Genomic DNA, 14,868 nt, shown 5'->3' with positions numbered 1-14,868 from the left:
CACTGAGTACCAGCGAACAATATCAACATACAAGAGCATTTTTATCTATCTGGGCATGACTATTTCCTGTTCCAAAACATCCACAAATTACTATCTTTATTCCTCCAGGTAGGTTATTCCACAACATCCACAAATTACTATCTTTATTCCTCCAGGTAGGTTATTCCACAACATCCACACATTACTATCTTTATTTCTCCAGGTAGGTTATTCCACAACATCCACAAATTACTATCTTTATTTCTCCAGGTAGGTTATTCCAAAACATCCACAAATTACTATCTTTATTCCTCCAGGTAGGTTGTTCCACAAATTACTATCTTTATTTCTCCAGGTAGGTTGTTCCACAACATCCACAAATTACTATCTGTATTCCTCCAGGTAGGTTGTTCCACCACAACATCCACAAACTACTATCTTAATTCATCCTGGTAGGTTGTTCCACAACATCCACAAATTACTATATTTATTTCTCCAGGTAGGTTGTTCCACAACATCCACAAATTACTATCTTTATTCCTCCAGGTAGGTTGTTCCACAACATCCACAAATTACTATATTTATTTCTCCAGGTAGGTTGTTCCACAACATCCACAAACTACTGTCTTTATTCATCCTGGTAGGTTGTTCCACAACATCCACAAATTACTATCTTTATTCCTCCAGGTAGGTTGTTCCACAACATCCACAAACTACTATCTTTATTTCTCCAGGTAGGTTGTTCCACAAATTACTATCTTTATTTCTCCAGGTAGGTTGTTCCACAACATCCACACATTACTATCTGTATTCCTCCAGGTAGGTTGTTCCACAACATCCACAAATTACCGTATTTATTTCTCCAGGTAGGTTGTTCCACAACATCCACAAATTACTATCTTTATTCCTCCAGGTAGGTTGTTCCACAACATCCACAAATTACTAGATTTATTTCTCCAGGTAGGTTGTTCCACAACATCCACAAACTACTATCTTTATTCATCCTGGTAGGTTGTTCCACAACATCCACAAATTACCGTATTTATTTCTCCAGGTAGGTTGTTCCACAACATCCACAAATTACTATCTTTATTCCTCCAGGTAGGTTGTTCCACAACATCCACAAATTACTAGATTTATTTCTCCAGGTAGGTTGTTCCACAACATCCACAAACTACTATCTTTATTCATCCTGGTAGGTTGTTCCACAACATCCACAAATTACTATCTTTATTTCTCCAGGTGTAACGGTAGTCCTCCTCCTCTTCAACCGAAGAGGAGGAGTAGTGATTGAACCAAGGCGCAGCGGGTTGTGAATACATCATTTAATAAAGACACGACAAAACAATGAAGACAGAAAACGACCTAGACTTGAATAAACTACAAAATAACAAAACCGAAATGTATAGACAGACCTGAACAATACGAACTTACAAATAACGCGAAGAACGCACGAACAGGGAAAATAGACTACACAAAAATGACGATGTACAAACATACCGAACAGTCCCGTATGGTGCGACAAACACTGAAACAGGAGACAACCACCCACAACGAACACTGTGAAACAACCTACCTAAATATGACTCTCAATTAGAGGAACGCCAAACACCTGCCTCTAATTGAGAGCCATACCAGGCAACCCTTAAACCAACATAGAAACAGACAACATAGAATGCCCACCCAAACTCACGTCCTGACCAACTAACACATACAACAAACTAACAGAAATAGGTCAGGAACGTGACATAACCCCCCCCTTAAGGTGCGAACGCCGGGCGCACCAGCACAAAGTCTAGGGGAGGGTCTGGGTGGGCATCTGACCACGGTGGTGGCTCAGGCTCCGGACGCTGTCCCCACACCACCATAGTCACTCCCTGCTTCTGTATCCCCCTCCCAATGACCACCCTCCAACTAAACCCACCTAAATGAAGGGGCAGCACCGGGATAAGGGGCAGCACCGGGATAAGGGGCAGCACCGGGATAAGGGGCAGCACCGGGCTGAGGGACTCTGGCAGGTCCTGGCTGAGGGACTCTGGCAGGTCCTGGCTGAGGGACTCTGGCAGGTCCTGGCTGAGGGACTCTGGCAGGTCCTGGCTGGACGGCACTGGCAGGTCCTGGCTGGACGGCTCTGGCAGGTCCTGGCTGGACGGCTCTGGCAGGTCCTGGCTGGACGGCTCTGGCAGGTCCTGGCTGGACGGCTCTGGCAGGTCCTGGCTGGACGGTTCTGGCAGGTCCTGGCTGGACGGCTCTGGCAGGTCCTGGCTGGACGGCTCTGGCAGGTCCTGGCTGGACGGCTCTGGCAGGTCCTGGCTGGAAGGCTCTGGCTGATCCGGTCTGGCGGAAGGCTCTGGCTGATCCGGTCTGGCGGAAGGCTCTGGCTGATCCGGTCTGGCGGAAGGCTCTGGCTGATCCGGTCTGGCGGAAGGCTCTGGCTGATCCGGTCTGGCGGAAGGCTCTGGCTGATCCGGTCTGGCGGAAGGCTCTGGCTGATCCGGTCTGGCGGAAGGCTCTGGCTGATCCGGTCTGGCGGAAGGCTCTGGCTGATCCGGTCTGGCGGAAGGCTCTGGCTGATCCTGTCTGGCGGACGGCTCTGTAGGCTCATGGCAGACGGGCGGCTCTGTAGGCTCATGGCAGACGGGCGGCTCTGCAGGCTCATGGCAGACGGGCGGCTTTGCAGGCTCATGGCAGACGGGCGGCTTTGCAGGCTCATGGCAGACGGGCGGCTTTGCAGGCTCATGGCAGACGGGCGGCTTTGCAGGCTCAGGGCAGACGGGCAGTTCAGGCGCCGCTGGGCAGACGGGCAGTTCAGGCGCCGCTGGGCAGACGGGCAGTTCAGGCGCCGCTGGGCAGACGGGCAGTTCAGGCGCCGCTGGGCAGACGGGCAGTTCAGGCGCCGCTGGGCAGACGGGCAGCTCAGGCGTCGCTGGGCAGACGGGCACACCTGTAGGGAGGAGACGGAGAGACAGCCTGGTGCGTGGTATAGGCACTGGCTGCGCTGGAGAGGAGGAAAGCTCTGACAGCGCTGGACAGGTGGGAGCAGCTGGAGAGAGAACCCGGAGAGACAGCCTGGTGCGGGGGGCTGCCACCGGTGGACTGGTACTTGGAGGTGGCACCGGGTATACCGGATCGTGAAGGAGGACACGTGCTCTTGAGCACCGAGCCTGCCCAACCCTACCAGGTTGAATGGTGCCCGTAGCCCTGCCAGTGCGGCGAGGTGGAATAGCCCGCACTGGGCTATGCTGGCGAACCGGGGACACCATCTGTAAGGCTGGTGCCATGTATGCCGGCCCGAGGAGACGCACTGGTGGCCAGATGCGTTGGGCCGGCTTCATGACATCCGGCTCGATGCCCAACCTAGCCCTCCCAGTGCGGCAAGGTGGAATAGCCCGCACTGGGCTAAGCACGCGTACTGGGGACACCGTGCGCTTTACCTACCGCATAACACGGTGTCTGACCAGTACGACGCCCTCTCACTCCACGGTAAGCACGGGGAGTTGGCTCAGGTATCCTACCCGGCTTTGCCACACTCCTCGTGTGCCTCCCCCCAAGAAATTTTTGGGTCTGACTCTCGGGCTTTTCGGGCTTCCGTGCTAGACGCGTCCCCTCATAATGCCGGTTCCTCTCTCCCGTTTCCTCCGCTCTCCGAGCGGCCTCCAGCTGTTCCCATGGGCGGCGATTCACCTCCACTTTAGCCCATGGTCCTTTTCCTTCCATGATCTCCTCCCAAGACCATAAATCCTGCTTCGTGCGCTGTCCGTTCCTCCCGTTACACCGCTGCTTGGTTCTGGTTATTTGGTGGGTGGTTCTGTAACGGTAGTCCTCCTCCTCTTCAACCGAAGAGGAGGAGTAGTGATTGAACCAAGGCGCAGCGGGTTGTGAATACATCATTTAATAAAGACACGACAAAACAATGAAGACAGAAAACGACCTAGACTTGAATAAACTACAAAATAACAAAACCGAAATGTATAGACAGACCTGAACAATACGAACTTACAAATAACGCGAAGAACGCACGAACAGGGAAAATAGACTACACAAAAATGACGATGTGCAAACATACCGAACAGTCCCGTATGGTGCGACAAACACTGAAACAGGAGACAACCACCCACAACGAACACTGTGAAACAACCTACCTAAATATGACTCTCAATTAGAGGAACGCCAAACACCTGCCTCTAATTGAGAGCCATACCAGGCAACCCTTAAACCAACATAGAAACAGACAACATAGAATGCCCACCCAAACTCACGTCCTGACCAACTAACACATACAACAAACTAACAGAAATAGGTCAGGAACGTGACACCAGGTAGGTTGTTCCACAACATCCACAAATTACTATCTTTATTCCTCCAGGTAGGTTGTTCCACAACATCCACAAATTACTATCTTTATTCCTCCAGGTAGGTTGTTCCACAACATCCACAAATTACTATCTTTATTTCTCCAGGTAGGTTGTTCCATAACATCCACAAATTACTATCTTTATTCCTCCAGGTAGGTTGTTCCACAACATCCACAAATTACTATATTTATTCCTCCAGGTAGGTTGTTCCACAACATCCACAAATTACTATATTTATTTCTCCAGGTAGGTTGTTCCACAACATCCACAAACTACTATCTTTATTCATCCTGGTAGGTTGTTCCACAACATCCACAAATTACTATCTTTATTTCTCCAGGTAGGTTGTTCCACAACATCCACAAATTACTATCTTTATTCCTCCAGGTAGGTTATTCCACAAACTACTATCTTTATTTCTCCAGGTAGGTTGGGACTAAAAAGGAGGTCACAACCTTTGTGGCCCACTAATGGTTCCCACCTATACTACATCTACGCTACAGATCATTTGTTTTGTTTTTCAGAACTGTATACAGCATGTGAACAAATCAAGACTTAGGTCAAGCTGGGGGAAGTTAAGAGACAAGAAGTAGCAGTCAGTTCCACTTCCCCTCATACGAGTGCAAAGTTGTGCTTCCACTAAATTCTTTTGCAACACTACAGATGAAAGAACAACCTATACTTTTGGAGAGAGCCAGGAATACATTTTTACTACAGAACTAAAAAGGAAGTTCCTCTTTTACTGTTTTTAACACACAATATTCAACTGTGTAGAGTGGTACAGTATGTTGGAATGACCAACAATGCTTTATGCTTGAAGGTTGTACTACTTGAATAGTAAGTAAGTAAGTAATTAAGTATGTTAGTTAGTAATTTAACCACCTATCACAAAATACTTTATTTCAACAATGACAGTACTGTATTTTGAGTTTATTCTTCACGTGTTTGTTGAGATGAACTCCTGTAGTGTGGTTAGACAGTTAAGTGAGCGACGCCTCCATTGCAATGATAACTGGGACGTGACTAAGTTCTGACATTTTAAATGGGAAATGAGTAAGTGTTGAGGTTAAAATTGGTACGAAAGCATGAGAGTTCTGCTTATCACTTCACATAGTCTACTATACAGACATACCACACAGGACCAGCAGGTAAGAGAGACACTGTGTTGTGATAATGCTGAATTTGTGAGGCTCTAGTAATGCTTTCCAAAGTATGGTGGATGGTTATGAAAAACTATGTTTTATGTATAAGGTTGGACACACCAGTGTCTGCCCAAGATAGTCAACAGTTACTGTATCTATTAAAACAACTTTTGGTTCCCTCTAATTATATGTCATGCTAAACTTCACCCAAAATGTTTATGGAAATGATAAATCAAATGAAATTATATGTATTTATCCTCTTGGATTCCAGGCATATCTCAGTCCTCTTGATATTAATAGATTGTTTGATTATTCTTTCTGAATGCCTGGCTGTTTGTTTTAATATTTTTCTTCAGTGTGCTTGGGTAGCACTTTATTTTACGTAGATAAATTAACAGATATTTACAAAGAAATTAAATGGTTAAATGGAAATTACACAGTTTTAACCTAATGAATTACAGTGGTAAGAAAAAGTATGTGAACCCTTTGGAAATACTTGGATTTCTGCATAAATTGGTTATAAAATTTGATCTGATCTTCATCTAGGTCACAACAGTAGACAAACACAGTCTGCTGTGCCTTTTTTTCTCCACACATCAAGGCTTTTAGAGATACTTCTGTAACCCTTTCCAGCTATATGCAAGTCAACAATTCTTAATCTTAGGTCTTCTGAGATCTCTTTTGTTTGAGGCATGGTTCACATCAGGCAATGCTTCTTGTGAATAGCAAACTCAAATGTTGTGAGTGTTTTTTATAGGGCAAGGCAGCTCTAACCAACATCCCCAATCTCGTCTCATTGATTGGACTCCAGGTTAGCTGACTCCTAACTCCAATTAGCTTTTGGAGAAGTCATTAGACTAGGTGTTCACATACTTTTTCCAACCTACACTGGGAATGTTTAAATGATGTGTTCAATATAAACGAGAAAAATACAATAATTTGTATGTTATTAGTTTAAGCACACTATGTTTGTCTATTGTTGTGACTTTGTTTGTTTATTGCGAAGATCAGATAACATTTTATTACCAATTTGTGCAGAAATCCAGGTAATTCCAAAGGGTTCACATCCTTTTTGTTGCCACTGTACTTGTTTCTTTTGGATTCATTCAAACAACTTTTTTGCCATTTAATCTGAGACAATTTCAGTCATGGAATTTTTGAGGATTTACAGTATTATCAGACACATATTTGTCTTTCTACCTTTTTCAGGTATTGTGATTTCATCAATAATGAAAACAACTTGCCCTCAATTGAAACAAACCCTGTATCACTCCTGGTCCGCTGCTGCAGACCTATACACAACAAACACCAGGCATGGCTGGAGAAACCGATCAGTCCTCTTGATCATCTGTCTCACCTTCAGTTTCGTCCTGAGCTCCATCCTCCTCCTCTACCTGCTCTATGTCCTGTAGTAAGGTCTGATGGTGGCTGCTGGAATAGCAGGCTCCTGCTGGGTGGTAGTGGGGGTCTCTCTGTTCCTCTCTAAGAGGGTGCGGTGCCTTGGGGTTCTGTTTGTGCTGTCTTGTGGGATGAGGCAGGGCCGGAACGTTCTCATCACCGCCGGGACCAGTTTGGTGGTTCTCAAGAACGTCCAGAACACGTTGCAGGACATCACAGGGCTCAGTAGGAGTATGGTGTGTAACCTGCAGGCCAAGAGGGTGTCCATCGACACCAAGCCCCTCTGTAACTACGTCAGGATGTTGATGTAACAGTATAACTTTAGTACCGTCCCCTCGCCCTGACACGGGCGCGAACCAGGGACCCTCTGCACACATCGACAACAGTCACCCACGAAGCGTCGTTACCCATCGCTCCACAAAAGCCGCGGCCCTTGCAGAGCAAGGGGAAACCCTACTTCAGGTCTCAGAGCAAGTGACGTAACCGATTGAAATGCTAGTAGCGCGTACCCGCTAACTAGCTAGCCATTTCACATCTGTTACATTGAGATGGGTCGGCGACATACTCAGAGCGTTCACAGACTTCGGGGTGGCGGAGTTGGTTTCTGATCTTAAGGTCACATCCAGAGGAGACTCTGAGAAGTTGATGGAGAGGCTGGTTGGAGATGAGAGGACTCTGAATGGAACTGCAAAGAGCATATTGGCCGCATTGGACATGCTGCCCTCTGTAGGTCTTTTCTCTGCCTTCAGTTTCCTCCTACTGATGGGCTTCACAGTGGGGCACTTGAGGAGATACCGCCACAATAAGAAATGTGAAAACGTGTACATAACCAGGACGTTCGTTCATTTTGATGAGAAGCAGAAGGCAGAAGGAAGTGCTCCCCCTCACATTGAAGGAGGCCAGACTACATCACCATCCCTTCCCCTCGACTCAGTGCCATGGAAGGGAAAGCCATGCTGTTTCCCAGTGTTCACCTATTGTCTAGCCTGGGTCTTGTTCATAGGTGTTGATGTACTCATGTTCTGGTTAGTTGAGGTCATCAGAACGCGACTTCATGGGCTAGAACCATTTCATGATCCTTTGATTATGAACATAAATGTAAGTAGCTATGTTAGTAAAACACACAACAAGATACAGTCTTAGTCAATGATTTATTGCATTAATGAATTCAATACAATCTAGCCACTAGGCTATAACCCTGTTGCTCTACTGAACCATTGTTGTTTCAGGAAGACATGACTGTTATTGGTGTCCCCATTTCAGAGGAGATCAACAGGAGGGATTTCTCCTACCAGGTGTCCATTTTTGAGAGGAGTTGCCTTCCTAAACACAGACTACTACTCTATGACTCCATCCTGCCTCTGGTTGTGTTACTAGCTGCCCTTCTCAGTATGGCCCTGATGTCTGCCAAGCTCACACAGATCAGGCTCATGGCGTTCGAGCAGTTCTTCTCCACCAATGCTGAGGACAGGGTGGAGTTTCTGCATGCTAAGATCCTGAAGAAGAGATCAAGAAAGGAAGGGAACAGGAAAGCTAAGGAAAGCAGTCTGAGATCCCTCATTCAGAAGGTCTGTATAATCCAGAGATCATTGATAAACACTGATGGAGATCTTAAATTGGTATAATACCGTATATTACATAGATTTTCTTATGTGGCCTACAGTACTGCACATTGTCATAATTTGTCCCAGGGAAACCGTGCAGATTAATTTCTCAGTAAAATAATAGATACAGTATATGTAAGTTACTAAAGTACTGTTTGATTAATCCATACTTTCTTCATCAGCCAGATTTCTGGTGTCCAATACTCTACAGACCACAGGAGGACGACCCCATTCAGTAAGCAAGCTAGACTTTCTGCTGCCACAGGAAGAAGTGAGAGACACCCTTTTTTGTTGAAATTGTGAAATGTGATTTATGTAACACGTTACATTATATAACAACTCTAATCTAGACTAATGACATGTTGTCATTGTAAATACATACAGTATTTTGGTTTGTTAATTCACATACCTGTATAAATAAACATGTATTTATAATAATAAAAATAAAGGTTAAATTATGGTTACCAAGGTTTCCAAGCAGCTTTTTGAAGCAATCTAATGTGAGATGTAAATAGTTCAAACAATGAATAATTGGAACAAAATTACACTTAATTTTAAAGAATAAAAACACCACAAAAACAGCCATCAATCCCAGTAACTGAGATATAAACTTCTTGTATCTCTATGTCATGTCTTTAACTTCTGCATTTTCTTCATTGTTACCATGCCTATGGAGTTTGGATGATCATAAGTGCACAAGGTAATTGTCTGCAATGAGAACACATAGTTCTGCAAAACATGATATCTGTTTCAGTTGTTTAATGTCGATCAAAAACGACAGGGACAGTTTTGCTGACATCATCACGCAAACCAGACCTTCCCTAAATGTACACGCCACTATTCAGTTCCCATCATGCACTTGGTGTTTAGTCACACATCATTAGCATTATATCCAGACGTCACAATGCTCATCTACCACAGTGATTGTAGTGGGTCCTGACAGTGACACATCCCCCTTCACAGAATGCTGACAGTCAGTCAGGAGACGTACCCCTCTCAGCTTCTGTAACGTTGAAATATGACATTTACCAGATTATTTTGTCTCAAAGTATTTACAGTGGGGTTCAAAATTATGACTGCATAAAATAAATCATTCAAATACTGAGCTTCATTCTATACTCATATTATTTATACTAATACAATTGCTGAGAGAACAATTTTGTTTAAAAAGTCACAAAAAGAACATGTAAACAGAAACAAATGTGACGCAACCGTGGCGCACACAAACACAAATAGAAAATAAATAATTACCCACAACATTAGGTGGGAAAAGGGCTGCCTAAGTATGATCCCCAATCAGAGACAACGATAGACAGCTGCCTCTGATTGGGAACCACACTCGGCCAAAAGCAAAGAAATAGAAAACATAGAATGCCCACCCAAACCACACCCTGACCTAACCAAATAGAGAAATAAAACGTCTCTCTAAGGTCAGGGCGTGACAGCACCGGTTCAATCCAATTGCCAATGTCATTTAGCAAACTCCAGGTGTTTACATTTGTTGGATGACATGAAAATAGAGCTCATAAATGAGAATGTATAAGCAGAAAAGCACCACATACCCACTGTAAAATATGGTGATGGATCTTTGATGTTATGGGGCTATTTTGCCTCAACTGGTCCTGGGGCCCTTGTTAAGGTCAATTTCATCAAATCAAATGTATTTATATAGCCCTTCTTACATCAGCTGATATCTCAAAGTGCTGTACAGAAACCCAGCCTAAAACCCCAAACAGCAAGCAATGCAGGTGTAGAAGCACATCATGATCCTTACCCAGTACAAGGACATTTTAGCCAAAAACCTTGTTGCCTCTGACAGGAGGCTGAAACTTGACCTCAAGTGGATCGTCTAGCAAGACAATAACCCAAAGCACCCATCAAAATCCACAAAGAAATAGTTAATTGTTTACAAAAATCAAAATTTTGCAATGGCAGTCTCAGACATGAACCCCATTGAAGTGTCTAAGATCGCTCCCAATGTGTTCTCCAACTCATAAAACATTTTAGAAAAAAGCTCAGTGTTGTTATCCTCGCAAGGTGAGATATTGAAAACCGGGGTGTCAATCATTTTTACCCTTACCTTTTCTCTTCAGCAGTGTATTAGTATAAAATAATATCATTTTCAAAACTTTGGGGAGCACAGTATATTCATTATTTTTGCTCATCTTTATCAAGGGCCTCAATAATGTCAGACCCCACTGTATATGAAGATAAAGGATCATGTGAAAAATGTTGCCTAATACCACAATTGGACATGTCATTGCTCAATTGTGCCAGGAAAGTCAACTCAGTAAAGTGCAGTGTAAGTGTTTGAAAGAAAATATATACTATTTTAACCCAGGTCTGCTACTGAGAGAAGGCACAGTGAAAGAGAAGGCAGAGCGACAGAGCAGGCACAGAGATGAGTGGGCTGACTGTGACTCACACACTGCTGCCACCTGTAGCGTTTCGTCTGATAAACTCACATTATGTCTGCAGAGCCCCAGTAGCTCAGTACCACGCCAGCATGCCAGAATGCCCAGTAGGAGACAATCCCAATGTGGAATGTGATGCTGTGTGACAACAGCACTGCGCCCTGCACTACCGACAATTTCCCCCAGAGTTTGTGAAGCTCATGTTCATGGTAAACGCTGTGGATGTCAGCTCAACTGGAAATTAGCTTCTAGACAACCTGCATTTGATGGTATAACGGCCATAGTCTAACACGGAGGTAATGGTAGACTCTCATCCAATGTCCAACATGCCAGACACAAACATACAGTAACAAAGACATTGTTGGAAGTTAAGTGTTTAAATGGGCATCATCATCACCATCATCATCAAATATAACGATGCAAGTGTTTATTTCACATAGTAATAACATAATACATGTTATGCAATTGTATAAATTGTACTAAATAGTTTGGCAACATAATATCATCAGAATCAAAACATTGACTGGCATCTGCATTCAAACAAACATGCATTTTATCTTGGTCCAGCATAACAAAATTCACAGAACATTTTGCATGTAGATCCTGAGCTAAACAGTCTCTTTCATGAAGAGTTCCATTCCTTTATATGGCGATGATTTCACCATCATAAGGCTTCCTGATTACAGGACTAGGCTGTCCCACCTGGAAAACAAACAAACAGCTTTTTAAAAACCACAGTTAATAACACAGGTATAACTACAACACTTGAAGAAACTTCTTATAAAGTGTTATTGGGCCTTATAAATACATGAATAGCACATTATAGATGTAGTCACGGAACATGATGAAACTTTATAATAAAGCGATATGTCACAAGACTCCATAATATTGAGACAGACCTGTTCCCTCTGGTTGACTCGTTTGTAGATGAACTCCGCGTAGGGCTGTCTGGGGACGAAGCGGCCCTGTCCTGGCTGGGTCTTCAGCTGACCTCTCTCATAGACCACCTTCCCTCTGGAGATGGTCACCACGGGAACACCGTGGCATTCCATGCCCTCAAAGATGTTGTAATCCACAGCCTGGTGGTGCGTAGCTGCAGAGATCTTCCTACACACACACAAACACGCAGATGCAGACCTACTTGGTCAGATACTGTGTTGAATGAGGACATTACAAGTTATAATATATATATACAGTTGAAGTCGTACATTTACATACACCTTAGCCAAATACATTTAACCTCCGTTTTTCACAATTCCTGACATTTAATCCTAGTAAAAATTCCCTGTCTTAGGTCAATTAGGATCACCACTTTGTTTTAAGAATGTGAAATATCCGAATAATAGTAGAGAGAATGATTTATTTCAGCTTTTATTTCTTTCATCACATTCCCAGTGGGTCAGAAGTTACATACACTCAATTAGTATTTGGTAGCATTGCCTTTAAATTGTTTAACTTGGGTCAAACGTTTTGGGTAGCCTTCCACAGGCTTCCCACAATAAATTGGTTGAATTTTGGACCATTCCTCCTGACAGAGCTGGTGTAACTGAGTCAGGTTTGTAGGCCTCCTTGCTCGCACACGCTTTTCAGTTCTGCCCACACATTTTCTATAGGATTGAGGTCAGGGCTTTGTGATGGCCACTCCAATACCTTGACTTTGTTGTCCTTAAGCCATTTTGCCACAACTTTGGAAGTATGCTTGGGGTCAAAAGTCCATTTGGAAGACCAATTTGCGACCAAGCTTTAACTTCCTGACTGATGTCTTGAGATGTTGCTTCAATATATCCACATCATTTTCCTGCCTCATGATGCCATCTATTTTGTGAAGTGCACTAGGCCCTCCTGCAGCAAAGCACCCCCACAAGATGATGCTGCCACCCCCGTGTTTCACAGTTGGGATGGTGTTCTTTGGCTTGCAAGCATCCCCCTTTATCCTCCAAACATAACGATGGTCATTATGGCCAAACAGTTTTATTTTTGTTTCATCAGACCAGAGGACATTTCTCCAAAAAGTACGATCTTTGTCTCCATGTGCAGTTGCAAACTGTAGTCTGGCTTTTTTATGGCGGTTTTGGAGCAGTGGCTTCTTCCTTGCTGAGCGGCCTTTCAGGTGATGTCGATATAGGACTCGTTTTACTGTGGATATAGATACTTTTGTACCTGTTCCTCCAGCATCTTCACAAGGTCCTTTGCTTTTGTTCTGGGATTTGATTTGCACTTTTCGCACCAAAGTACGTTCATCTCTAGGAGACAGAATGCGTCTCCTTCTCTAGGAGACAGAACGCGTCTCCTTCCTGAGCGGTATGACGGCTGCGTGGTCCCATGGTGTTTATACTTGCGTATAAACTGTTTTAGTCTCGTTCATTCTCTTTTGTTGTTTTGTCATTCAGTGTTCATGTTCAGTTGGATTTCATTAAAATGGACACTTACCACGCTGCACATTGGTCCGATCTTTCATACTCGTCATCAGACGAGGACGAGTACCGTTACAGAACTACCCACCAAAAAAGGACCAAGCAGCGTGGTAACCAGGAGCAGAGGGTTCTGGACTCCTGGACTTGGGAGGAGATACTAGACGGTAAGGGACCCTGGGCACAGGCTGGGGAATATCGCCACCCCAAGGAAGAACTGGAGGCGATATGAGGAGGTAGCACGGCAGCGTGAGAGGCACGAGAGGCAGCCCAAAAAGTTTTTGGGTGGGGCACACGGGGAGTGTGGCGGAGTCAGGTTGGAGACCTGAGCCCACTCCTCGTGCTTACCGAAAGCAGCGTTGTACTGGTCAGGCACCGTGTTATGCGGTGGAGCGCACGGTGTCGCCAGTACGCGCTCATAGCCCAGAGCGCTATAGGCCAGCCCCCCGCAAATGCCATGCGAGAGTGGGCATCCAGCCAGGGCGTGTTGTGCCGGCTCAGCGTGTCTGGTCTCCGGTACGCCGTTTCGGTCCAGGGTATCCTGCGCCGGCTCTGCGTGCTGTGTCTCCGGGGCGCTGGGAGGGTGCAGTGCGTCCTATGCCTGCGCTCCGCCCGTGCCGGGCGAATGTGGGCATTGAGCCTAAGGGAGAGGTGCGAGTAGTATGCACCAGATCTCCAGTGCTCCCCCACAGCCCGGTTCGACCTGTGCCTGCACTCTGGAGGGGCCGGGCTAAAGTGGTCATCCAGCCTGGAGGAGTGGTGCCAAGGCTGCGCACCAGAGCTCCAGTGCTCCCCCACAGCCCGGTCCATCCGGTGCCTCCTCCACACACCAGGCCTCCTGTAGGTCTCCCCAGCCTGGTGGGTCCTGTGGCAGCCCCACGCACCAGGTTGTCTCTCCGTCTCCTCCCTCCAGGTTCTCTCGTCAGTCCGGAGCTGCCAGAGCCACCCGTCTGTCCTGAGCTGCCAGAGCCGCCCGTCTGTCCTGAGCTGCCAGAGCCGCCCGTCTGTCAGGAGCTGCCAGATCCGCCCATCGGTCAGGAGCTGCCAGAGCCGCCCGTCGGTCAGGAGCTGCCAGAGCCGCCCGTCGGTCAGGAGCTGCCAGAGCCGCCCGTCGGTCAGGAGCTGCCAGAGCCGCCCGTCAGTCAGGAGCTGCCAGAGTCGACCTTCACTCCGGCGCTGCCAGAGTCTCCCGTCTATCCGGCGCCCGCTGCAAGGGTCCCCAGTCCGGGGTCGGTGGCGAGGGTCGCCGCTCCAAAGGCGCCACCTAAGTGGGCCAAGACTATGGTGGAGTGGGGCCCACGTCCCGCACCAGAGCCACTACCGTGGTGAGATGCCCACCCAGACCCTCCCCTATAGGTTCAGGTTTTGCGGCCGGAGTCCGCACCTTTGGGGGGGGGGGGGGGGGGGGGGTACTGTCACGTTCTGACCTTAGTTCATTTTTTATGTCTTTATTTTAGTTTGGTCAGGGCGTGAGTTGGGGTGGGCATTATATGTTTTGTAGTCTAGGTTTTGTATTTCTGTGTTTGGCCTGGTATGGTTCTCAATCAGAGGCAGCTGTCGATCGT

At 46.1% G+C, this 14,868-nt stretch overlaps 1 protein-coding gene and 1 pseudogene across 2 annotated transcripts in view; one reads left to right on the top strand and one right to left on the bottom strand.

Annotated features, from left to right (window-relative positions):
• The first annotated feature begins 5,335 nt into the window (after positions 1 to 5,335).
• On the top strand, positions 5,336 to 8,848 carry LOC139564146 (dendritic cell-specific transmembrane protein-like; annotated as a pseudogene).
• Positions 8,849 to 11,304: 2,456 nt separating this feature from the next.
• The window catches only part of dpys (dihydropyrimidinase), a 35,546-nt gene continuing 31,982 nt past the window's right edge, over positions 11,305 to 14,868 (bottom strand). For both annotated transcript variants that reach the window (XM_071383372.1, XM_071383373.1), the window contains 2 exons: positions 11,792 to 11,999; positions 11,305 to 11,594 (listed from right to left, as the gene is read on the bottom strand). In XM_071383372.1, coding sequence (XP_071239473.1) covers positions 11,535 to 11,594; positions 11,792 to 11,999 — 268 coding nt within the window. In that variant the 3' untranslated portion in view covers positions 11,305 to 11,534. The remainder of the gene's footprint in view (positions 11,595 to 11,791; positions 12,000 to 14,868) is intronic.

This window comes from Salvelinus alpinus, chromosome 35 (assembly GCF_045679555.1).
Source record: "Salvelinus alpinus chromosome 35, SLU_Salpinus.1, whole genome shotgun sequence".
NCBI classification, from domain to species: Eukaryota; Metazoa; Chordata; class Actinopteri; order Salmoniformes; family Salmonidae; genus Salvelinus; species Salvelinus alpinus.
This window is presented reverse-complemented; position numbering and strand designations above follow the sequence as displayed.